This window comes from Oreochromis niloticus, linkage group LG14 (assembly GCF_001858045.2).
Source record: "Oreochromis niloticus isolate F11D_XX linkage group LG14, O_niloticus_UMD_NMBU, whole genome shotgun sequence".
In the NCBI taxonomy this organism is placed as follows: domain Eukaryota; kingdom Metazoa; phylum Chordata; class Actinopteri; order Cichliformes; family Cichlidae; genus Oreochromis; species Oreochromis niloticus.
In genome coordinates, this window is record NC_031979.2 from 2,967,891 (window position 1) to 2,995,035 (window position 27,145).

Here is a 27,145-nt window from a genome sequence, read left to right on the forward strand (position 1 = left end):
ATTATATCTTCTCTATTTAGCGCAACTAATACCAGTCTTCATGTCACGAATGCTCTTCTTTTGAATTCTACAGCAATTTAAACAGTAATTAACTTCACCACGTGTTATGAAATGATTTAAACAATTTGGAAATCAATAAAACCCCCAAACTTGATCTCAAATACCTATTTTGTTAAATCTAACATTAGTTGTCAGTGAGTTTAGAAAATTCGTTCAAAATTAACAGGTTAACATTTTGAGGATATGACTTCTTCAGCATTACTTTTGTTGTTCCAGGATGGGGTCACGATCCTCCCCGTGGTATTGAGTGTTTTCCTCTGTATCGAGTTTGAAATTCTAGTATCGTGACAACCGTACCAGAGGCTGATAGTTGAGGTGCTCTGTTGGAATACAAAGGCTTTGTGAAAATGCTGTATGTGAGACAGATCCAGCCTGTGTGCTGGCTCACTGTTTCCCGACACATAAACGGCACAGAGGCATCATTACACTGGTGTTAGTTGTGCTTTAAAGGTTTGCTACACGGTGCCACTGGCTGACCCTCTTATGGTGGATTTTTAGCTTTGTTCTCTCTGCTTCGATCATATTACAGGTTTTCAGATAATCAACATCACCACTAGGTGGCAGTATACTCCAGCAGATTGAGAGAGACTGTGGTTAGAGGTTCAAACTTGTTTCAGCCTAAATGAAAATGTAACTGTAGGGGCCAGTGTACCATACTTTTCACTGCTGTTTTCATGTCTTTCACCATAAAACCAAATGTGTTTTATTTCAAATGGCTTTAAAAGAAATCATGAGGAAGGAATATGAGTACCCTCAACTTTTTGTGCCACAAAAAAAAGGAATTTGAACATATTCAATTTCTAATGTTTTCAAAAACATAAAGTTAATAATCAGCAGTCATCCCTACTCTAACATAATTAATTAATGAAAGAAAATATGTCAGTATTATGGAATGTAATATATAGATAGTATCATAAATAACCTATTGAACTTGTCTGAACAGTTGTGCGGCAATGCAGTCATCAGAAAAGCTGAGTAATGAATCCATACGCATACAAGACTCCGCTGATCCTTTTATGTAACGTTCTATAAACCAGGGTCTTATAACAGAGACTCAAATGGGCCAAACAGTTGTTGTAATATCTATACAGTACTACTAAAACATTACAAAACAACAAAGTAATGGCAAAAAAGTCACGAGTCAAATTCATCATAAATCCAGTTGTATTTATCTTTTCTGTTAACCTGAAAATGGAAGTGAGTGGTGCCGGGCACAGAGTCTAAATCGAATGACTTCACAAAATCAGATTTTACAGCGTTATCATAGGTGGGTTGTTGACATGTCGTCTATATTTTGGATCCTAGTTATTATGGTGACACCCCCAGAATATTTACAGTAATATATACAGTATTATACAGTATTATGTAGTGTTATTTCTTTGGTCTGTTAAGGATAAACAGACTGAATAATTAATATTACAGGCCGCTGTTGTTAGCTTACCTTCATGTTGTTGAGTCTGTAAAAGTCTGCAGTTTCACAACATGAGGGAAATCAGTGTTGTCATGTCAGACGGCCAACTTTCACTTCAAACTGCTGAAAAGGGAAATAACCTGTTCTTAACATCTGAAGTTGAATAACTAGTAACACCATCACTCCTTTGTCATATTTGTTGGTTTTGGAGAGTTTTACTGTTTGTGAAGTCATATCAGTAAAAAATGTAACAACCTACTGTGTTGCAAAAGATGCAAAAAACCCAGGTGCGATTATTAAAACAGTAGCTGATTAATTTACTTTGATTAATAAACTGATTGCTTCTTTTATCTGCTTCTACTGAGAATATTCGAAATGTGTTGAAATTCTTTAAGAATAAGATAAAACAAGTTTCTCCATGCAGAGCATTTATAATGACGTCTTATGACGTCTCCTGCAAATGAGAAGTTTTACTCGCTGTCCTGTGTGAAGCTGTTTGTTTAGTCAAAAGCAACCAGAAGCAGTCACAGCATGTTCTCAAAGGTCTCATGACACCGTTGGTGATCAATAGATCTCCTCCGTGCCCGCTTCACGTCCTGGGGGGCAGGGCTATGGCTCCCCACACCTACTGTTAGATCGTTACAGGGAGAAACCTTTTGAGTACAAGCGCGCTCGCGCACACAGGTGTGCACACAGGTGTTCACAGACACACTATATTGCTTGGCTGCTGCCTCTACACTTATGCTTATCTTGCTTATTGCTGTGGTTTTCCTACCGTGCGTTCTCTTTTTGTTTGTTTTCTTCTTTTTTTCCCCGCAGTGGATTTTTCCCGTCTTTTCTCTCTGTCCCTCTTCCCCTCTGTTTTTCTTTCCCTCTCCTCTTCTTGACCTTCTCTTTTCTACGTCTTTCCTTTTCCTATCCCTCAGTCATGTCTGTTTAGACTGTAATAACTTAAAAGTTATAAATAATAAAGATGAATCAGGTGGACCAGTATGGCAAAGCCATAATGATCCATTTGGGAAAACAAATCTGTTGGGCATTTTTCTTGGCCTTCAGACAATAATTCTGAGCGGGACGGGCAAAAACAAAAGTGATCAATAGTGGATATCTGGAGGTTCTCTCTGGACACCGGAGACTCCCAAGTTGCTCATAATGATTGAGACATGCTTGGCTTTAGAATGCTGCAGCACAGCTTGCAGAGGTGGTTACACTCTCACAACTTCATCGTAACCTGCCGCAGGTGTGTGGCTGGGATTGAGAGCCGCAGATGGTGGGAGGTGGAAAAAGAGGAGGAGGGAAAGTGAAGACGAAGAAGTGCGTCCTTCTCTGGTTTCCCTGCGGCTACATGACCCGGGCTCTTTTGTCCTGTGAGCGCTGACTGACGGCCTGAATGGGGCCCTTTGAAGCAAGCTCCAGTTTTAATTAAGAGGGTTTGCCTCGCCTGGGCTGCTGATCTGTGAAAGCCACGGGGATAAATATTGAATGGGGTTCACCCGCTGGTTACTGCGCCCGAGGGATAAACAGGTGCTTTGGAGGGCAGGTATTTGCCAGGGCCCCTACCTGCACGGTGTGGCCATATCGGGAGGCGGGGGTGTTGGGTGTCATGTCTTCAGAGTTATTTGCTATTGAAGACCACCCTTACTGGAATGAATTCCAGGCTTCTCAAAAGCTGTGGAATGAGGAGCAAATTGGCGTCCAGTGAGAGGCGCCAGTGATACCTCAGTGATCAACTGCCCGCAGCCCCTGTGTGCCCTCTGACTGGCCCCCCGGAGTGTGAGATTTCCATCTCTCAGGTGTTGGCAGGGAGCAGAGCAACAGTAGCCTACCTGTGAATATTCGGAGGTGTTCGGTAACTCCGCTGACCTCTGTTCTGTCAGTTCCAGAGCTCTCGCTGCTGTGTACACTTACACCTGGCAGAGTAGGTGTGCCCTGCAGGCTTAGTATAGCAAAGCAGCTGAAAGTACATCTGTGCCATGCAGTGTACCTATAAATGCAATGTTAGGAAGAGCATTGATGAGCATAAGGGTATTCCCGCAGGTAGCGGCACACACAGAGTAACACCAACGGAGCCGTTCCAGGTTCAGAAGAGTACCATGTTCAGGACTATGCTGTTGCTGCTGAGCAGGGTTGGTGCCCCTCTTGGCCTTTTTGCCAGTTATCTGCATTCCTTTCTAGGGGGTGTCTGCTCTGGGCTGTGGGGCCAGGCTTGAAGCCTTGTTGTCCTGGCATCTCGGGAGGCAGCCGCGTAAAGGATACTCTTGTGTCAGCTGTTTCCTGCTGCAGCTTTTCACAAGGGCCTCTATTCATCAGCCAGCCCTTCTGCACTGCTCCAGCCCACCCCTCCTCCCCCCACCTGCCAATGAATAAGTAATTATTGGCCATCTTGGGGCAGGATATTTGGATGGCTCTATTTAACGTGGCAGCAGCAGGTAAGGTGATCGGGCCCGGGGCCCAGACTGTGGAGCGTAACTGTTTCAGCAGAGAAAGGTAACTCGAACTGGTGTTGGGGCCCTGCAGCACCTCTGTTTATTTTTCACATGGGCTCAGGGCTCGTTATCCCTCTTAACTCTGAGAGGCGGCTCTCTGAGGGCTTTCTTTGGCCTGCACTCCAGCACACATTGTAATATTTGATGGGCAAACACGTTAGGAAAATCTGAGCCACCGGGTAACTGGAGTCGCTCGTCTGTTGTCAGAAGTGCTACCTCCTCATCCTCGTGATAAGCTGCAACGCATGACATCACATACCATTCATTCTTACGTGCAACCTTCATATAATTTGCACAGAACTCTGACTTAAACACATTAGCCATCATTTATTTTGTGCTAACGAATAGTGTGATATCATGTAGTGGATAAGGTGTCTGTATCAGCGATGACCTTTTGGTCTTATACTGTTAGCTGGTTAACAATTTAAAGGGCTGTCATGTCAGTAAAGATCTCTGCTGCCCTTAAACGGCTTTATTCATTAACACAGTGTGAAATCGGTGAACACGGAGCTTTTCATCCTCTTTTAATTCTGAATTGAAGGGATAAAGTACTCTTCCTCTGGACTGCAGTCTCAGTATAGAGAACTAATCTGCTTCTCTTTGTTTTTTTTCATGTACTATGTGTATTATTAGAATATTGGATGCTCATATCAAACACAGCATGTTTAAGAAAAGCCAAAAGCCTCAGACTGCCCTGCTGCTGTTCTAACCTTGTTTGTGAACTGCAGCAAAAAAGAAGACAAGTTTAAAGGACTAAGGGTGAATCGAAGGACCACCCAGGCTTAGTATAAGATAAATAGGGTTCATTTTGATGCATGAAAAATGCAAAGCTACTCTAGTAGGGCCTAGGAAAATAACCACGGAGATGGAAATGGGCAGAATGCATCCACTCTAAGTTAGATTTCTAGATCGTAGCATTTTATATATATTAAGCAATTGTGACGTCTGTTGTAAATCAGATCAGGTGATCAGAGCATGAGACCGTTCAGCATTTTAGCACTAGTGATTTTATAGAATTTAGACTTTGCATATCCTCTATAAGACCTTTTAAAGACCAGCAGTAACACCTCTAATGTTGCTAAAGTGAACAAAGATGTGTTTGATTGTTTCAGGGTTGGCGGGTGGATGATGGTGGAGAGCCGTGAAGATGTAGAGCAAACAAATTAATACCTAATGGCTCTAACATAATTATAATAAGAGGTGTTGCTTCTTTAGGAAGAGATTAGTTAGTGAACTTTGGCTACATGAATAAAATGTAATGTTAATAATCTCCATAACCTCCATAACTGTGTGTTCTCCAATGCTAAGCTAACAGCTAGAGGGCGGCTTAAGATTAACTGGACCGAAATTATGTTCTATGATCAGCAAATCAGTTTAAAGAGAACTTTGTAGGATTGACTCTTGTTATTTAAAATCAGCTGGGACATGTTTTCAAAATAAAATATAGCACAGAAAATGTTTCTACTCCTACAAAGAGTAAAAATGTTTTTGTAAATCAGTTTTGCATCAGTTCGCTGGGCTAGTTTTAACTTTATTCTCATTGAGACTAGATTAATACTAAAGTCTAGATCATTTGGTTACTGCTGATAACATTAATCATGATTTGTACTCTCCTGGTTGGAGAAGCCAATCATTTTACATTATATGTGCGCGTGATCAAAGAGTAGATGAACAAAACAAAAAACCAGCCGAACACATGAGGAGGATCAGTTTCATAAGCCACGCCGGCTACACTTCACCTGTGACCCGGAGGAAAAAAGGATCCACTGCGCCGTCGGACAGCCAATTAGATTTTTTTCAGCCACCACAATGGTGACCTATCATCTTTCAGAGAGAGAAAAGGTCACCTGGTGCAAAGTGACAGGACACCTTATGTATGGATGCAGATTCTTTGTGCTTGTCTGTGTGTTTATCAAAGGAGCATAACGGTGTCGAGTTGGTTGTGATATTTCCAATAATTCATTGAAAACGTTCACATTCATAATATTAGGCCAAAGAAAGCAGTAATGGAGAAGAAACTGTGTCTTGTTTATTCTAGAAAATCCAGAATTAAGGCAAGAAGATGAGATTTAAGACTAGCGATACTAGTGGGCCTGTGGATTTCTGCTGTGGACCAGTGATATTTATCAGAAAGCAACAGTTGGCATTTTTCCAGTTCCTGAAACAACATCTGGTAAACAAAAGTGCCAATTATTAGTATTTATGTGATTTTCTCCCACTAGGCTCCTGAGTCCTGCTCGCAGTGCCCGTGCGGTTCAACCGAGGATGCCGTGAAGGATAAAGAGAAAGATGGCAGAAAAAAGACTCCAAAGATCTTCTTTGGCACTCGCACACATAAACAGATAACTCAGATCACCCATGAGCTGAAGCGCACCGTTTACTCCGGCGTGCCCATGACCATCTTATCCAGCAGAGATCACACCTGTGTCAACCCAGACGTGGTGCCTCACACAAACCGCAATGAACGCTGCAAGGATCTGCTGGAGGCCAAGGATGTGAGGATGAACACTGACACACACACACACACACACACACACACACACACACACACAGACTCTCGCAGGGAATCTTAACTGTCCTGCAACATGTGTTAAGCAGATTCATTTGTCGCTCTGAGGCGACTCTGAGCATGCAGACTGGCTTAATTGCACTATTCCAACAAGCTAGCAGCTCATTGCCCATGCCTGATTGTAATTCAATAGATTGCCATCAATATCAACCCAGAGGAGCAGCAAGAACACTCTTTTTAACACTCTGTCAGAGCCACTGAGGAAAATGCTTTTTAGAGGCATGAGATGCTTGTAATCTCCTATACTGGGCAGAGTTTAGGCGCCTGCTGTAATGAGGTCAATCACAGAGTCGTTGCAGGTGTTTGCTTCCCATATGAAATGACTGACCCAGCCTTAACCCCTTACTAGAGTGTGTGTCAATGATACAATGTGTCTTCATCACCTCAGGGTCAGGTCTAGTTACCATGTTTACACGCTCAGAGATTCATCGTTCAGCTAATGCCAGCAACCATGGCATTAGCTGAACGATGTCTTGACTTTGCTGAAGGTCATTAATCCTCCAACTCACCTTCAGCAGAGCAGACAGGCTTCAGTGTCAGCAGAGTGTCTGAGCCTAGCACCGCGCTGTTTCATCCACAGATTATTTTATTATTGTGTCAGAGGTTACCTTTGCAAATTCACAAAGGACAGAGTGGGACGTCGAAAGCCGTGCTTCACTGACAGAGTAACTGAGGGCTGGTACATGAGGTGGCGCTTCTTTACACGTCGCCTACATTCACTGTATGAGTGAGGACATTTAAGCTGCTACAATAGCTGGAACACCTGATCAGAGGCCGCCTCTGAAGTACTGTATGTCACCTCTGGGCAAAGTGGAAACTTGAGACTAAACAGCAACACTTTCTCAGAAATACAACAAATGTTGAGTAGCTGTGAAAAAAGTTTAGAATCAAGTTAAAATCAGATTTTTATTTATTTTTTTGTAGCTTTTACGTCTTTATGCGTGACATGGAAACAGTTTTGTGTCACATGTGGTTGTTGGAAATAAGAAAACCAGTGATCCCAATACTTTGCCTGGGGCTGTGGTTCTTACAATGAATTTAAATAGAAAAGCTTCAAACTTTGAGTTTTTCAGAAAAATCAAGACTGTTTTTCAATGTTTTAAGAAATCTAACAGTCCCAGATTAAAAAATGAACCTTTGAATTGGTAACATATAGGAGACGTTACACGTTGTTGTAATACTATGCGTGCATTGCAGGGAAGGTCCTGCCGCTACTACCACGGTGTGCAGAGGATGCGGGACCAGAACACTCTACAGCACGTCCATGGGTTGCGGGCAGCCTGGGACATTGAGGACCTGGTGACTCTGGGCAAACGGCTTCGCTCATGCTCTTACTTTGCTGCCCGTGAACTCATGCAGAGCGCCTGGATTATCTTCTGCCCGTATAACTACCTGCTGGACCCAATGATTAGAGAAAGTGTGAGTAGAGTTTGGAAGAGCGGGAGGAGGAGCTTTGCACTGTCAGCAAAAATATTTGCTCATGTAACTTCATCAGTATGACTCAGATACCACGTCCAAACTCAGATTTGGATTTTCAGATGTAAGGTAGTGAAACCTGTCCCCTTTATTTAAATGCTTTACAGGCGGGGGTGGCGTTGCAATTCTCCATTCAAACTTTAGTATGTGAATACTTAGCTGTTGACTTGAAAATTGAATGTAAAGTCCTCATTATTGTAATCTGTAGACCACCAAACATCAGTCCTTCCACAGCTGTCACTACTAATGCTGTTTGTTACTACTCAGTATGAAAGAGTCATTTTGAATGGAGGTTTCAATGATCATGTAAAGAACAGTAATGAGGCAAAACTCAACTTAATTTTACAGCATGTTAATGAATCTGCTTATAACTTTGGCACTACATTAAAGAGCTATGACACCATTGTTGTAGTTTCTACTATTACTGTATCTGATCATGATGCTCTTTTAATGCTGTTCCGTCTTTCCCTGGTAAATCTGTGAATCACTTTGAATGTGGACATTTCAAACTACAAATAATTGTGAGTAAATTTCTCTCGCCAACAAGCCAGATCGCAGACCACTGATTCTGTCCTCTTACTTTCCATATCCACCAGATGGAGATTGACCTGGAAGGCCAGATATTGGTACTGGATGAGGCCCATAACATTGAGGACTGTGCGAGGGAGAGCGCCAGCTACACACTGGACTACAAGAGTCTGCTGATGTCCAGAGACGAGCTGGACAGCATGGTCAACAACAACATCCGACGTTCCAAACACGAGCTGCTCAGGGGCTTCTGCTACAGTCTGATCAAGTCAGTGACTGCATTTATCTCTCTGCGTGTCCTAATGCGAGCGAGCACGCACACTCAGGATGTCTTTTGATTGTCACTCCAGCTGGATCCAGGAGAGCCAAAGCCTGATGTCTGAGCGGGGCTATGAGACTGCCGGTAAAGTCTGGAGTGGGAAGGAAATAGTGGGCATCTTTCACACTTTGGGCATCACTGCGGACACCTTCAACATTCTGAAGGTAAACACAGCATATCGACCAGAATGGGCAGTACCAAACTGTTGACAAGCAACTGCACAACATTAATTCATTCTAGCATAGAACATACTGTAATAATGATGAAGCTAACATTGCCAAGCTGTCGTGTTTGAAGTGTCTGTGTGTTTTCAGTCTGTGCTCTCCAATCACAGTGACAGGACAGAATTGTATAATTAAATTAAAATGCTGCTTATTTAATGAAGTTGGTGAAATAAGGATCAATTAATCCTGCTTAGTATGAAGCTGGCATAAAAAAAGCGATCTAAGGTTGCCAATATGTCAGCAGTAACCATTAGTACTACTATGTTTTTATTTAACTCCAGCATGTGGACAACAGTTTGAGTAGCAGTACTGATAAGTATCTGTATCAGTAAAACCCTAATAATACCCACCCGGGACCCGAATACTTTCAAAGATGACGTACCTGATTGGTTCAGTGGTTATTGTTTCTACCATTCAACCATTTAACAGTTCAGATGTGGACAACACTGTTTCGTTCTTGCACTTTGTTTCTATGTGTCAGCAAAACCTGGCAGCAGTCTTGGAGAAGGAGGAGCATGCTGGAGTCGTTAATGGGAGAGAAGACGTGGTGCAGATTCCAACCATCAGCCCACCTACTGCAACTGTGCTCAAAAACCTCTTCATGGTGCTCGACTTCCTCTTCAGAGACAGCTGCAGGTCAGACACAGACTCTGGATGTGAGCTAAGTGATGCCACTGCCATAGATGAATTCTTCTTATTCTGGTTTAAAGGTTTAATCACTTGTTCTGTGTGTGTCTCTAGATTTGCTGACGACTATCGTGTTGCTCTGCAGAAGAGCTATGCTTGGACAAACCAGGTCCCCCCCGATGTCCCCAACGCACAGGGCTTTATAGTTCGGCCGCGCGGTAGACGCCAGACTGTCCGGGTCAAGACTGAAGTCCTCACACTGAGCTTCTGGTGCCTTAACCCTGCTGTGGTGAGACGGTCGACTTGGCTGACTTAGGGTCCGATTGATAACTGATAACTGTGTACTAAAGGATACACACAGGAAAAAAACACAACTTTAATGACAGAAGGACCAGTTAGTCCATTACATCAGGTGTTTTGGCCGTGGCATACATGATCTCTCTCTGTGTTTGTACCTCCAAGGCTTTTTCTGACCTGAGTGGGTCTGTGCACAGCATTGTGTTGACCTCTGGAACCCTGTCACCCATGGACTCCTTTTCCTCTGAACTTGGTGTGAAATTCTCCATCCAGCTGGAGGCCAACCATGTGATCAATAAGTCTCAGGTGAGTAGCTTTACCCATAAACCTCATTATGATGAAATATGTAGTGAGAGGTTCCACAAGGCTTTCTGACCTCAGCTCTCATTTAATGATAACACGCCACGACTAAACAAGACTTTACGATGTATTTTCTCCACATCCATGGTTCCACTTTTGTCCAGCAGATGTCAGCGTAACCTCAAAAATTGGAGCACACTTGATTTACTGTGCATCTTCTTAATACGATTACAGAGAATGTTGACAAACCGACCTTTGATAACTTAACGCACTAATCAAGCAGCACACATGGAATGAAACAGTATATCACATTTGTGTCTTTGATAAGAAATATGTCTGATCTCTGCAGGTTTGGGTGGGCACCGTTGGCGCAGGACCTCAAGGCAGAAAGCTCTGTGCCACCTTTCAGAACGCAGAGACGTATGCCTTCCAGGACGAAGTGGGTGGCCTGCTGCTCCACGTCTGCCAGGTCATGGCCAAGGGTGTGCTCTGCTTTTTGCCTTCCTACAAGGTAAATGTGCCATTTACACCTGCTCCTCGCAAAGATACAGTTAGTACATATCAGCTTTTAGTGTTTGTATGCCTTCACAATTTCTTTTTCACAAAATAGTTCATGAAGTTATTATTTTTATAATTAAAATAATTGTAAAGTCCCACAGGGGTCGATTATCTTGTTAATAGTTTTAATAGTTAATAGTAATTCCTTTTACTCTCTTCATTGGCTCCCTGTTAAATCCAGAATTGAAGTTAAAATCCTTCTCCTCACATACAATGTCTTGAATAATCAGGCCCCAGCTTAAAGGCATCTGAAAACCGTATCACCCCAACAGATCACTTCGCTTTCAGACTGCAGGCTTACTCGTGGTTCCTAGAGTACGGTGGTCCCTCGTAGGGCTGTTCGGTATCATGATATACATCTGATGATGATATGAAAACATGTATCGTTTCATATTACAGTATCGTTTGTTTTGTGGTGTCGCATAATAAACTGTTTACGGTAATATTTTTTTAATTGTTTTGATTGTCACTGTAGAATTTCTTAAAGTTCTCTCTTTATCTTATATTTAAAATAACCACACTACGGACGGACAAGCGACTGTTTTTATGCGTTGTCGTTAGCAACAATGATAGTACAATCATCGCTTGGCTCCGCCGTCCGCTTGTTTATTTTCTGCATAAATCTTTCACAATAAAGCTGAAGATCCTGTTGAGATTTTTCAAAATAAACTGAATCACATGAAATAGTATGCAGAGTGTTTACGGAGAAGCTAAAAAGAGCCGTCAGGTGCTAAAAACAAACAAACAGGCTTTTCCCCGCAGCACGCCGTGTAATAAATACAAAGAAAATTGCGGCCGTTTCAACTTATGCAACTTATGCAACACGACGCCCGCTCATGCAAGTCGAGTTGCCCGAGATTCACAGAATTTGATATATATGTGATATATATCACTGTCAGGATGATAAATATCTTATATTGGGATATGAGATTTTGGTCATATCGCACAGCCCTAGTCCCTCGCTATAACGCGGTTCACCTTTCGCAGCCTCGCTGCTTCGCTGATTTTTTTTTGTGCAATTTTGCATGCTTTTCTATTTATGTATGTATTTATTTATTTATTTTACACCGCATTGTGTTCTGCGTCTTCATTGGCTGTAGTCCATTGTGAGTAAAGCTCGTGCCGTGTCTACTCTACAGTACAAAAGGTCTAAACTGCTGTGCATCATGGATTCCCATGATGCACTAAGTTCAAAGGGAGTTTTTCCTTCCCACTGTCGCCAAGTGCTTGATCATAGGAAGCATCTGATTGTTGGGGTTTTCTCTGAATTGTTGTAGGATTGTAACCTTACAATATAATGCTGTTTTTATTTGTGAGAGAAACCGCCCATTTACCAATGTGTAGACAGTTTAGTGTGTAAAAGCCCTTTTAAATCTTTGGATCTCATAGTAATCAGTTAGCATTTTTTGTAGGTGCTTCAGGACTCGACTTTGTCAGTTATATTCTGCAGTCATGCTTCTGACTCCTGTGTCTAACAGAATAGAGTCTAGAAATGACTTATTTTAGTCATTTTTATTTCTTCTTACTATTAAACATTATTTATTAAGCTCAAAGGAATAGTCCCATAAAAACACATGCAAATGCAGTATAAATGAAAATAAAACTGCTTCTAAAGCCTCTCATATGAAATGTTGCTGAAGCGTTGTCTGAAAAGTGAATATGTTTAGACGGTTGTATTCCATGTTATAGCTGCAACAGTATTTTCTCATTATTTTTACTTACAAGGAAACGATCTGTTTTGTGTGGACGCTTCCTCTGCATGATGTTAAACTTACTCTGAAAATGAATCATAGTGCTATAGCTTAACACTGGGAGGCGCTAGAGACCACAGATTTAGGTAACATGTAATGCTTTGGCATGTATAAGAACATGTGACACACAAAGGTTGCCTCTTTAAGGGACGGCATTCCTTCCACTCCCACTGTGAAGATGCTGCCGCATCGCATGTTACCTCAGATCTCCACTGATCAATGAAGGTGCTTGTAAGGATCTTGTTAAATGGCTTCATCCTCACAGAAGTGTATTCTCTTTCAGTTAATGATGCTGCTTCTGAGAGCGCACTCACAGATGCTTTGTCCCCCTACGTTTGTCATTCATTTTCGGTCGTGAATCATTCATGTCCACTGTAGCTCAGTTGTCACATTAGCTTACTGAGAGCCAAGTGGATTTCGTACGACATCGTGTGTGTTTGTCCACTACCAAAGTGTTACATGTAACTGTAGGAAACCCTATAAAAGTCACTCTAAATGTTTTTAAGTCACTTGAAATATTTATTTTAGAATAAAGTCCAACCATCCAACAATTTGATCTTTTGGCAGTCTGAACCACTCAAGGTGGAGCGTTTTTCTTATTTTCAGTCATATGTAGTGTTCCAGTGCACAATCCCTGTGTGTTAAAGGTTAAAACAAAGAGATATTTTCTACTCTTGGTTCTGTATATTGTATGTCACTGAGACCGGATATCCTTGTATGGTTATTTCAGGCTGTGAGCACAGAATCAGCATTCAGGCTCATCCACAGAGCAGTAAAATGTTTAAATACTTGACTTTTATTAGAATGACCAAAGCTGTCAATCACACAATCAGACACATTTTGAGTAATGATACGATGCATATTGTGCTTTTTAGTGTGCAGAAAAAGAAACCGCATTATGTTAACTTTTTGCTTGCTTGATGAATACATCAACAACTTTATCTTTTAAAACCTAAATCTTACTTATTCGGTCAGTGTCCCACACATTTGTGGGCCACCACTCGTGCTGTTATGTTCTCCACTCACATCCTGTTTGAAATGGAAAGGCATACTGTCGTGAAAGCCAGCCGTCGCTGATGTCTTGTTTTGCTGGGATGAGTCAAACAGAGGACTTTCACAGCTGTGCTTTGCCTTTGGGATTTTTGTCTTTTGCCTTTGGCACGTGTGCGCGGTCCATGTTGGACTTAAATTTCAGCATGTCCCACGCAGTGATCGCTGATTTGATTTCTCTGCAGTCCTTGTTGGCTCGCTATCCAGTTGCACTCTTAAAGAGCCGATGACACCAGCTTGCAAACTGTGAGGGAAAGCTAAGACTCTGAGCCTTGTTGTTTTCTCATTTTACCTTCCTTTTTGTCAGCCTCTGATGCCAACCGAGGAGCGACTATGAGCTGTGGGATGTTTTTTTATTATTGATAGCCGTGTAGGAGTCTTCTATCTCTCTCTCTGTGCTGATGCATAAATATTTAATCTGCAGTCAGCTCTTAAAGATGAGGAGATGAGGGGATATGAAGGGCTGGGGTATTAATTGGAGTCCACGGAGGCCTCGTTGGTGCCGCTGAGTCCCGTCTGGCCTGCGATGTGCACGTTTTATGCGCGCGTAGTCAACAGAAAGGTCATCTTCAGACATCCCTGTTCAGTGTGTCTAGGTGATGCCTATCAACCCCTCGTGCAAAGCTGCTTCTGCGATAGACGGAGAGAGCAGTGAGGCGAGTGTGCCTGCAGTGTCAAAGAAGTGTCCCTCGAGACTCTGCTGCATTCACACACATAAACACATACAAGTCAACAGTACACAGGTTGCATTGGTGCAGTTTTAAGTGTTTTACTAGAAAAAAAAGACTTCTAATTATAGTTGGCATTAGCAATATGTGTTTTATAAAGAAACATACGGACGCAACGTAAGCCCATAATCACTGTTTCCCTTAGAGGCTGTGGGTTTTTTAACACTTAGGCTTCAACTGTCCCCCAGTTAATGCCCATTAAAACCACAGCAGGCTTTGCCGTCTGGTCTCAGCCGCCAAAGGAAGAGACTGATGCTCCGCGGGAGAGGGGGACTGATGGTTTATTAAAAGAAAAAAGCAGAGCTTTGCTGAGGTGAAAAGATGGTGGGGAATAAAAGATGCTTTTAAAGGAGATTGAGATAAGGGCCATTAGGTGATGTCGCCTCACTGTCTGCGCGAAGACGCACCCAGCGCCGGCGCCTTGGCTCTGCCGAGTTTGTGTCAAATCAAAGTCAAAGCGGACTACAGAGCAAACACCCAGCAACACCACTGTCCTCTGCAGCACCAATCACAGCTCCACATGTGAGGCTGCTGCTGTCTGTTTTAGGGAGCGTGGGTCAGTGTAGCATATCCCTCCTGGCTTTTTTAGAGTCGAGATGATGTTTTATTTGAGTTTTTACAGTGGAAACTTCAGGGTTACTGCTGTGACTAAGCTGGGGCTTCTTTTCGGGAAGGCTCATATTTTCAGAGTTAAAAAGCACATATTAGGTGGTGCCTGAATCTGTTTGTTGCCTCCCTAATCCACAGTAGCAAAGATTTTGTTCGTGTCACTGTGACTGAAATAAATTAAATGAAACAAAGTATACATATGCAGATCATATAAAAAGAAATATATTATCATTTTGGATAATGAGCACGATCGCCACAGTTTTCCGAGGCTCAAGATGGAATTTTCCAATTGCTTGTTTTGTCAAACCAACAGTTTAACTCCAAAACCGAAAGATGGGAGTCTCTAATATGTTGACGTGATGAATAATAAACCTAAGATCTTTAGTTCTCTTAAAAATCATGTTGCAGAGGCACACTGTGTTATGTCACTGTCATGGTTTTTCCTACATATAAAATAAACTAATAATTTTGGTGGCCCTCTCCCCCCAAAATTCCTTCCCTGACCTTCCTTCATATAAGATCTTTGGTTTTGCTTGGTTTGGTTAAGACGTTTAATTTACTCAAGCATGAAGTACAGTTTTGATTACCAGATGGCAAGAAAATATTGCACAGACTCATCTTTCTTTATGCACTGTGAGTATGTGTGTATAAAACCCCCAACAGCTTGTTATGATTAGGAAAACTCTAAAACGTCTCTCATATTGTGATTGGAGTATTCCAGTAAAAATGTAGCTATTTGTTTCTGTCTTAATACATCTGGTTAAGTGCGACTTGCTTTGTGATGCCTTTTAAAAAAGAAAGCACCATTTTGAAATTAAAATATGTATTTAAACATTTATGTCTTTGTTCATATTTAAATGCATCTTTAAATAGGAACAAAGTAGAAAAGATGGGCTCAGAGACACAAACATTGTAACAATGTTTCACAGAACTCTTGTTCACTTTGGTTTGAGAGTTTGTAACAAATTTAAAGCTGTTGGATGGAGAAAATGTTTTTTGTATATTAGTGCAATGACACAACCTGAAGATGCTGTTTGATTGGAGCTGGAACATTAAGGTGAATCAGTCACATGATAATCTGCCAATGCATTCATTGGATTTTAATCCTATAGAGTTTTATGGGTCAATGAAGCTAACCCAAACTGTGGTAGACACCTCAGGAGTTGTGAGGAGAAAAATCTTCAGATTTATTCAATAAAGAGAATGATATGATGGTAAAGGCCTGGCAGGCTGTGATTGGTGCAGATGGATAGTTCTTGTTATCTGGACTATATTTTATAATCTGGCGAGGCATTTGATGAAGTAAAGGTTTGAGTGGATTCACTGTATCTAAATGGAGATTACGACCATTTAGAACTCATTTAATAATGAAATGAAAATGAATGATAACTGAATAATGCTTCAAAACACTTAAGTTGACATTTATTCTTATGAAAATTAGATGATGTCATAGCAGATGATGTGCTCCTCTTTGGGCAGCATGCAGCGTTTTTGCAGCGTTCTGTTGTCACCACCGATGTGGCCGGGCAGACGACGAGGGAAGAGCGGCATCTCAGAGGTGGCAGGTGGCTTCTCGCCACCAGTCTTGGCGTGATGGTTGCTGTGATATTTTGAGGGTGAATAATTTAAGCTGCAACAACACATCTCCCCTCACCACTGCGAAATGTGGCTCCTAGCAGCATGTTTCATTAATGCCGTTGCCTCCTATCCCTTTCCATAATTCAGCAGGCACTAGAGGAGCTCTGATGTGTCGCCACGTAGCTCACTGACACAGGGGATCTGGGAAAGGAGAGAGTGAGGCTAGATGCACAGGAGGTGAAAGATGGAGAGATAGTAAGGGGAGAAAGAGAGGGGAAGTGTAAAAGTGCGAGAAAGACTACAGTTCACTGCTTCCGCCGAGTTGTTTCACCACCCCGTCCCAGTTGGCAGAGGGATCTGGCCCACTTTACTGCGACAACGGCAGAGGCTGAGCGTTGCACCTACCATGCCTAGAAAGGGCAATGCATTATTAACACTGTTGTGCTCTCCTATGTGCTAAATACTGCTCATTCCCATTCATGTTGTATGGGCATCATAATGTTGCTGCTGTAAGATCCCTCGCTGAAGTCTAAACATGGCGGTTCACAGATAAATTCACTTTTAAATGACAGCTTTGCTGCTTTTTAGAAACAAGTTAAAGTAAATGCTTTTCTCCTGGATGTGCAGTGAAACATAATTATAATTAGTTTTTTTTAACCTATATATACCTATATAAATATATATATAAAAATGAACTATTTTACAAAGTTAGTTTCCATGGTGTTGAATTGGTAAGCCCTCACTTGTTTTATTTTTCTTAAATTAAGTTGATGATAAAATTCTGAAAGGGAGATTTTTATGTGTTTATTCGTTAGATTAACATTTTATCACCAAGACCGGTCTGACATCTAAACAGCCAGTCTTCAGATGATGTCCCTGAATTATTCATGATGGTGCTCATGTCTGTCATTTTGGTGGCTGCAGTTTCTGTGTTGAGTGTCTCACACTCTTGGTTGAAAGTGTTTGCTGAAGGTGTTGAAGATTAGTTTGACTGTACAATGGTCACTTTCACACATGCAGCCATGCATCTTGTTTAGCATCACACATTTTATTTCATACTAACCCATTTACAGACACGTTAAGGAAATGCAGACAAGTATTCCTGTGGTTTCAAATACTTTATCCAGTCACAGCCCCCCCCCCCCCCCCAGTGTGTCTACACTGAAAACTTAACTGAACAAAGACCAAAATAACAAACAAAACAAGCTAAGTCAGGAAAGGAGGTGCTACCTAAAACCCAGGAAAACCAAGAAAATAATAAGGCAGCTCACCCCTTCTGTTTCAGTGTCTATTTACAAGTGAACTAATTTACACAGTATATACGAAAAACTCTGTAAATCTGAGGAACCACACACGAGTAACACAAGGTTTGGAAGCCAGGGTCAGGTCTGCTGATGCTGTCTGTCGCTGCCGCCAACAACTGCTGATGAGGGATCTTTTAAAAACAGCCACATGATGAGGCTCTCCAATCAGGAAGGACCTGTAGATTCTTAAAGACACAGAAACAAACTCTAGAGGGCCAGGGCTGTAACACATACCACATTAAAACTGGTTTTAAAATGGATAAAGAGACTAATAACAAACTTCTGGAATGACCTTCCCGAAGCGCCGACCTCGACCTTAACAAAGATTTTTGGACTATGCTGGGTCTGTGCCAGGAAAACAACCAATTTATATGCACTGTATTAATTCTGCCAAGAAGAGTGCTCAAATATTCAGGCAGAATTATATTAAATATCAAGCACCCAATTCTTGTTTTGTTTTATTTTTTTAACGCATTAATGATATATGCTGTACAATCTTTACCAAAATTTAAAAAATTGCAATAGTGATATGACATGCACGCCCAAGCTACGACCACAACTGTAGGACGCAAATTCTTTTGGGGCTGCATCAGTAAGGGCAGTCGACATGTTTAAAAATGCCACCGCAGTCCTCTATTGGACCAATGTTGTGCTTCCATATCTCAGCCAATCAGGTGGGAAAGGGGCTTATTTAACTGCCAAATGGTGATTCTAGTGCTGTTACAAAGGCATCTGTGTTTAATTTCTCTGCAGGACTTTTGCCTTTTTGCCCAGGCGATCAGTTTGTAGTTGACACTGGCCTCCTGGTCTGTGCATTAATTCAATTCAATTCAAATCAATTTTATTTATACAGCGCCAAATCACAACAGAAGTCGCCTCAAGGCGCTTTATATTGTACAGTAGATTGTACAATAATAATAATAATAATAATAGTAGTAGTACATACAGCACGGTGGCACGGTGGTTAGCACTGTTGCCGCACAGCAAGAAGGTCCTAAGTTCAATTCCACCATCAGGCCGGGGTCTTTCTGTGTGGAGTTTGCATGTTCTCCCCGTGTTTGCGTGGGTTCCCTCCGGGTACTCCGGCTTCCTCCCACCGTCCAAAGACATGCAGCTTGTGGGGATAGGTTAATTGGATAATCCAAATTGTCACTAGGTGTGAATGTGAGTGTGAATGGTTGTCTGTCCCCGTGTGTTGGCCCTGCGACAGACTGGCGACCTGTCCAGGGTGTACCCCGCCTCTCGCCCTATGACAGCTGGGATAGGCTCCAGCGCCCCCCGCGACCCTGAAAAGGATAAGCGGAAGCGAATGGATGGCTGGATGGAGAAAAACCCAACAATCATATGACCCCCTATGAGCCAGCACTTTGGCGACAGTGGGAAGGAAAAACTCCCTTTTAACAGGAAGAACTGCTGCTCCAACATACCACACTGTAAAAAATGACAGATGCCACCACAGAGTCATAGAAGGTCTTTAAAAGCGCTCCCTGTACTCCAAATGACCTCAGCTGCCTCAGCAGGTAGAGTCTGCTCTGACCCTTCCTGTAAAGAGCATCAGTGTTGTGGCTCCAGTCCAGTTTATTATTCAGGTGAACACCCAGGTACCTATAAGAGTCCACTATCTCAATGTCCACTCCCTGGATGTTCACCGGTGTCAGTGTGGTGGGTCTGCGTCTCCGGAAGTCCACCACCAACTCCTTGGTTTTCCCGGCGCTGATCAGCAGGTGGTTCTGCTGGCACCAGTCCACGAAGTCCAGAGTCCACTGTCTGTACTCTGAGTCATCCTCACCTGTGATGAGGCCGACTATGGCAGAGTCGTCAGAGAACTTCTGTAAGTGGCAGCGTGGGGAGTTGATGGAGAAGTCTGCAGTGTAGAGGGTGAAGAGGAACGGTGCCAGCACAGTTCCCTGTGGGGCCCCCGTACTGCAGACCAGCGTGTCAGAGACACAGCCCTGTGACCTCACATACTGTGGACGTTCTGTGAGGTAGTCCAGTATCCACTGGGACATGTGGTGGTCCACTCCCGATAGCTCCAGCTTTTGTCTCAGAAGTCGTGGCTGGATGGTGTTGAAAGCACTGGAGAAATCAAAGAACATGATCCTCACAGTGCTTCCAGGCTTCTCCAGGTGAGTCAGAGCTCGGTGCAGGAGGTAGATGATGGCGTCCTCCACCCCGATGCCAGGCTGGTAAGCAAACTGCAGCGGATCCAATGAAGACCTAACCATGGGGCGCAGATGGTTTAGAACAACCTCTCGAGGGTCTTCATCAGATGGGATGTCAGGGCTACCGGCCTGTAGCTGCTGAGGTCCTTGGGATGGGAGGTCTTTGGTACCGGTACCACACAGGAGGTCTTCCACAGCTGTGGTACTTTCCCCAGTGACAGGCTCAGGTTGAACAGATAACCTAGGATGCCACACAGTTCGTCTGCGCAGCACCTCAGGAGCCTGGAGCTGACGCCATCTGGACCTGCAGCCTTCTGCACCTTGATCTTGCGAAGCTCATTCCTCACTTGAAGTGCTGAGATAGAAAGAGTGGATTTTGGGGGAGGGGTGTGTATGTTGGAGTCCACAGAAGCCGGGGGTGGGTGTAATGACTGGGAGCTGGGATGTGTGAAGCTGAGAGGTGTGAAGTCCTGAGATGAAGGACAGGCAGTCCCTGAAGATGAAGGAGATTGCAGCAGGGGGGACGATGCTGTGGGAGGGGTGGGTGTTTGATCAAACCTATTAAAATATTTATTTAGGTCATTCACCCACCCCAAGTCTCCTGCAGCCTGGGGGGTTGGTTTTTGTCCTGAGATTGTCTTCAGGCTGTTCCAAACCCCTCTGATGATGTCCTGTTGCAGCTGCTCTTCCATCTTCCTCCTGTAGTTTTCCTTTCCTTGCCTTATCTTCCATTTCAGCTTCTTCTGAACAACTCTCAGCTCCTGTTTGTCTCCAGATCTAAAGACTCTCTTCTTCTCCGTGAGGAGAGCCTTAATTTCAGGATTTATCCATGGCTTGTTGTTAGAAAAACACCGTACCTTTTTGATGGGTACGGTGTTGTCCACACAGAAGTTCATGTAATCTGTAATGCAGTCTGTGATGCTGTTGAGGTCATCCTCCAGGGGGCTGCAGAGGTTGTCCCACACAGTAGAACGGAAACAGTCCCTCAGGGTCTCTTCAGTCTCTGCCGACCATTTCCTTACTGTGCGTTTCACAACTGGTTCTCTGTGTACTAGAGGTTTATACACAGGCTGGAGATGAACCAGATTGTGATCTGAGCCCCCCCAGGGGAGGGAGAGGTGATGAGCTGTATGCCTCCTTGGTGTTGGCATACAATAAGTCCAATGTTTTATTTATTTAGGACATCCTGATAATAAAGAATTACAGTAGCCTGGAAGTAATGAATGCATGAACTAGTTTTTCAGCGTCACTCTGAGACAGGATATTTCTAACTTTAGAGATGTTGCGCAAATGGAAGAAAGCAGTCTTACATATTTGTTTAATATGTGGGTTGAAGGACATGTCCTGGTCAAAAATGACTCCAAGGTTCCTCACAGCATTACTGGAGGGCAAGGTAATGCCATCCAGAGTAAGAATCTGCTTAGATACCATATTTCTAAGATTTTCAGGGCCGAGTACAATAACCTCAGTTTGATCTGAATTAAGAGGCAGAAAGTTAGCGGCCATCCAGGTCTTTATGTCTTTAAGACGTTCCTGCAGTTTAACTAATTGGTGTGTGTTACCTGGCTTCATGGACAGATAGAGCTGCGTGTCATCTGCATAGCAGTGAAAATTTATGCTATGTCTTCTAATGATGCTGCCTAAGGGAAGCATGTATAATGTAAACAGAATTGGTCCTAGCACTGAACCCTGTGGAACACCATAATTGACCTTAGTGTGTGAAGAGGACTCTCCATTTACATGTACAAATTGGAGTCTATTAGATAGATATGATACAAACCACTGCAGCACAGTACCTGTAATACCTACAGCATGTTCTAATCGCTCTAATAGGATATTATGGTCGACAGTATCGAACGCAGCACTGAGGTCTAGCAGGACAAGCACAGAGATGAGTCCACTGTCAGAGGCCATAAGAAGATCATTTGTAACCTTCACTAAAGCTGTTTCTGTGCTGTGATGAGCTCTGAAACCTGACTGAAACTCTTCAAATAAGCCATTCCTCTGCAGATGATCTGTTAGCTGTTTGACAACTACTCTTTCAAGGATTTTTGAGAAGAAAGGAAGGTTGGAGATTGGCCTATAATTAGCTAAGACAGCCCCCCCCCCCAACCCATTAGGACAGCGGTCCCCAACCTTTTTTGCCTCACGGACCGGCCTTTAAGGTGTCGCGGATAAATATAACAAAATAAAACTAGTACCGGTACCGAAAAAAAGAAGATTTATTCATAACACACGTGAAAAGACCCAGGAAAACCGAGTTAACGATAAAAACGATAACAAAATAACGCTGAAAACCGATAAAAACCCTGAAAACCACAGATTTCACACCTGAGCCTCAACTCGCGCGGCCCGGTACCAAACGACTCACGGACCGGTACCGGTCCGAGGCCCGGGGGTTGGGGACCGCTGCATTAGGAGACTAGTATCCCTGTCCAAATCCCATGATCTTCTGATGAGCCATGACGATCATCATCATGTTTTAGTGATCAATACAGACCAAAAGAGACCAATCAGATTACAGACGTTAGATTGGAAGTCACAAATATATTGGTAGATTGCCCAAACTGATCCGCGACCTAAGTACTCACCACAAACCTTTATTTTGAAAGGCACTTTGTGTTATTCATTGCTAAAAATACAAACTCCAACCTTTTGTGTAGTGAGAATAAAACACTGTCAGACTCTGTCACATCAGCTTTATCAGTAAGAACATTTTGTCTCCATACTCATCTCCATGTGGAATCGCCTCCTTTCCAAGTGCAGCCTGGCAGATAATGGCTGTTTTGTTTAGTGGTAGATCAGCCTAAAGTACATAACCTGAATTATTCATCTCTCGCTTAAGACTGCACTGCAAAGCAATTGCAGGGCAAACAGTTTGCTGAGTTGAAGATGCACGTAAGGGGGGTCCTTGTTGATGTAACACTGCATATTTAGTGAGTGAGACATGTTTTATTGATGCAAACGCTCTGACCTCGCTTGCTTTAGTAGGCACCAACCTGATGAAATCTTTCCCATGCTTCGTTTGATCGGTGTGGGGCCGTCACACTGGATTGCAAAAATATATCAGCGCTCCCCTGCTGTCCCATTTACTTCTGTTGTTTTCCTCAGTACTGCACAAAACCCAAAAAGTAAACTTCTGTTCTGTTTGAGGTGTGCTGGTTTGTGGTGTTTTGGCTGTTTGCTCAGGTGAACACAATAGGTTTACAAGTCTGCAAATGTCCTCTGCATTCCTCCCATCTGAAGATCTCACCTGCATCTAGCTCAGGATCGACAGTTTGACACTATTAACCCGTTAAGAAGTTTTCTGCTGACTATGAGGAGAACTTTTATTTGACCCTTCTAACACATTTCCACGCCAGTGAAGCTTCTTTCTGGTTGTGAAGCCATGCTTATTCAAGGATGTAATCTGCACAGGACCAACACAAGTGGGGCTAGGATGAGGCCTTTTAGATCAATGTGCCTCCCCGGAGAGCTGCTGACTTTTTGAACTAACAATAGTACAGCAACAGTGATTTTTATTGCAGAGGAGGTTTAAATACATCAGCTCTCTGCCAAGTTAAAGTCGAGAAAAGAAATCCAAGCAGCGTGAAGACACAGGAGCAAACACGGGCAGCTAATTGCTTTTCTTGTTGCAAGGTTGTTTTAGATTTCGAAAGTGTTTTAATATTTTACAGTGTGGTACCTTACACAGGGTACAGATTAACGCTGTCTGAAGATGGTGGGTTACTCATTTGCAGATATACAGTTAGGTCCATAAATATTTGGACTAATTTTGGTTCTGTGCATCACCACAATGAAATTTAAATGAAACAACTCAGATGCCGTTGAAGTGCAGACTTTCAGCTTTAATTCAGTGGGTTGAACAAAAAGAGGAACTAAAGCAGTTGGACAAGTTAAAACTGAAAATGAATTGTTCATTTCTAATACTTGGCTGAAGACCGTCTGCTGCCAATGACAGCCTGAAGTCTTGAACTCGTGGACATCACCAGATGCAGGTTTCCTCCTTTTGGATGCAGCTGTTTTCAGTTGCTGTTTCTTTGTAGGCCATTCTGTCCAAAGTTTAGTCTTCAACAAGTATAATGCAGGTTCAGAATTCATTCAGCTGCTTCTGTCACATCATCATAAACACTAGTGTCCCAGTGCCACTGGCAGCCGTGCACGCCCCAGCAATCCCAGTGCCTCTGCTCTGTGTGTGTGCTCTGGATCATGAGCTGTTCCATGCCTTCTCCATACTGGCTGCAGCTCAGGAGGTAGAGCAGGTTGGCTGCTGATCAGAAGGTTGGTGGTTCAATCCCTGGCTTCCCCAGTTTGCATGGGCAAGATACTTACCCCAACGTGCTCTCTGATGCATCCATCGGAGCATCGGAGCATGAATGCGTATGAATAATAGTTAGAAAGCACTCAAAGTATAGATAATAGTGCTTGTGTGAATGGATGTGTATGGGTTGAATGCAGCGTGTTGTCTAGAGTGCTTTGAGTACTCCAGGAGAGTAGAAAAGTGCTATATGAGAATCAGTACATTTACTTTTTTCTTGCCATCATTCTGGTAGAGGTTGATCTTAGTTTAATCTGTCCAAAGAATGATTTTCCAGAACTGTGCTGTTTTATTTTAGATGTTTTTTTTTAGCCACGTCCAATCTAGCCTTTCTATTCTTGAGGGTTATGAGTGGCTAACACCCTGCAGTCAACCCTGAGCCTTGAGGCCGATTTTGTTGTGATTTGGCGCTATATAAATAAAATTGAATTGAATTGAATTGATTTACTTTCACACAGTCTTCTCTTTATGGTAGACTTGAGTATCGACCTCCTGGACAGTGTTGTTCACATCACTGGCTGTTGTGAAGAGATGGAAATGATTCTGCGATCATCCACCACTATTGTGTTCCAGGTGTTTTTGCGTTGCTGAGTTCACCAGTACTTTCTTTCTTTCTCAGGATGTACCAAACTGAAGATTTTGCCACTCCTAATATTGTGGGTGGGGTTTTTTCTGTTTTCGCAGCATAAAGATGGCTTGTTTGCTCCTTTGACCACATGTTTTCTGTCCACAGTAAAATTTTCCAAATGCAAGCACCACACCTCAGATCAACTCCAGGCCTTTTATCTGCTTAACTGATAATGACATAACGAAGGAACAGCCCGCAACTGCTTGTGAAATAGACTTTGAGTCAATTGAGTCACTTTAAAAAGAGGCTGGCACATGTTAGGGAGCTGAAACTGGTGAACCCTTCATCCAATTTGAATGTGTATGCCCTCAAATGAAAGCTGAGAGTCTACACATTATGTCCATGTCCATTATATAACTATCATTGGCACGTTTCAGTAAACAGGTAAAACAAACAAAACTTGTGTCAGTGCCCAAATATTTATGGACCTAACTGTACATTCTGTTTGCTAAAATCCTCCGTGGTGATGTATTTCCTGTTTTCTGATCAGATGCTGGATAAACTGAGAGACCGATGGACCAAAACTGGTCTCTGGGACAAGCTAGAGCAACAGAAAACGGTGATCACAGAGCCCCGTGGTGGTGGAGGCAAGGGAGATTTTGATGAGCTGCTTCACACGTACTACAGTGCCATCAAATACTGTGAAGAAAAAGGTGAGACTGATACACATTGTTATGCTGACTTTGGAACAGCTGCTGTTTACTAGTGATTCAATACGAATAATTTACTGTAGAATAATCCAGAATTTAGCAGGTTATTGTTATTGTCACAAAGTTTGTGTACCTCTGTTAGAAGCAATTTTAATAAGAAACTGATCAATGACCAATGACAGGTGAAGTGAATAACACTGATTGTTTCTTTAGAAAGGGGGCTTGTCAATGGCTGTGATTTAATATTATTCTATTACAAGGATCTATAAGCTCATTAAGGTTATCTTAATGACCTTGTAGTACCATATCACCCTATTAGAGCACTTCGCTCTCGCTCTGCAGGCCTACTTGTTGTTCCTAGAGTGTTTAAAAGTAGAATGGGAGGCAGAGCCTTCAGTTTTCAGGCCCCTCTTCTGTTGAACCAGCTTCCAGTTTGGATTCGGGAGACAGACACTATCTCTACTTTCAAGATTAGGCTTCAAACTTTCCTTTTTGCTAAAGCATATAGTTAGGGCTGGACCAGGTGACCCTGAATCCTCCCTTAGTTATGCTGCAATAGACGTAGGCTGCTGGGGATTGCCATGATGCACTGGGTGTTTCTTCTTCACTCACTATGTGTTTACACACCTCTCTTCATTTAATTGTTTACATGTTATTAGTCTTCTTCTTTGTTACATCTGTGTTTAGGAATTGCAGCCATTTTCATACACAGACCCCGACTCTCAAAAGAACATGACAGAAATTGTTTCACTATCCAAAAACGTGGATAATGAATCCTTCAAATGGATGCTAGATCTGCCTGGCATCCATTTGACTGAGTCGTACCACTTGAACATAGTTGCATACCACATACACGCCTTCTCCCACTCCATGTTCACGGCTCATGGCGTGTGCTGTATGTCGTTTCTTTGATATAGATGGTGCACTGCTGATTGCTGTGTGTAGGGGTAAAGTGAGTGAAGGGCTTGATTTTACGGACGACAACGCCAGGGCAGTAGTCGCCGTTGGAATTCCCTTCCCCAACATTAAAGACCTCCAGGCAAGTAGATCCCAACAGTCCAGACAAGCTGTGGGGTGTGTGGGCTGCAGGAAGGTTTACTCAGGCTATAAAAATGTTGTAACAATTTAATGTTATAAAATCCAAAATGTGAATCACTTTCACATAATTAGCCAAAACATGAGGTATGATAGAAAGAATATCGATTTTTTTAAAAAAAAACTGCTACACATGTAACATCTGCAGCTCTCCACCTTTGTTTATCTCTGTTATAGCGTCATCCATCTTTAACAGTGCCTGTGCAAAATTTGTAAAGCAGTTGTTTGTAAAGAAAACGTGGCTTTGGCAGCACAGTGTAGGTTGGAACCTGTTTAGTTTGTAAGCATCTCCTTCTTCACTTCTCTGTTTTTTCTCTGTGCCTCCGGTATTGAACACTTTGGACACGATATCTCACAGACATAAATGTGCACGCTCACACAAACACACACCAAATAAGAGCATCCCTTTTAGGTGAT

The 27,145-nt window shown here is 42.8% G+C and overlaps 1 protein-coding gene across 4 annotated transcripts in view; it reads left to right on the top strand.

Annotated features, from left to right (window-relative positions):
- The window catches only part of brip1 (BRCA1 interacting helicase 1), a 43,947-nt gene that overhangs the window by 5,182 nt on the left and 11,620 nt on the right, over nucleotides 1–27,145 (top strand). For all 4 annotated transcript variants that reach the window (XM_025898433.1, XM_005474437.4, XM_025898434.1 and 1 more), the window contains exons 7-16: nucleotides 6,180–6,452; nucleotides 7,724–7,945; nucleotides 8,599–8,798; nucleotides 8,881–9,013; nucleotides 9,555–9,709; nucleotides 9,815–9,989; nucleotides 10,163–10,303; nucleotides 10,647–10,808; nucleotides 25,474–25,636; nucleotides 26,551–26,672. In XM_025898433.1, the coding sequence (XP_025754218.1) occupies nucleotides 6,180–6,452; nucleotides 7,724–7,945; nucleotides 8,599–8,798; nucleotides 8,881–9,013; nucleotides 9,555–9,709; nucleotides 9,815–9,989; nucleotides 10,163–10,303; nucleotides 10,647–10,808; nucleotides 25,474–25,636; nucleotides 26,551–26,672 (1,746 nt within the window). The remainder of the gene's footprint in view (nucleotides 1–6,179; nucleotides 6,453–7,723; nucleotides 7,946–8,598; nucleotides 8,799–8,880; nucleotides 9,014–9,554; nucleotides 9,710–9,814; nucleotides 9,990–10,162; nucleotides 10,304–10,646; nucleotides 10,809–25,473; nucleotides 25,637–26,550; nucleotides 26,673–27,145) is intronic.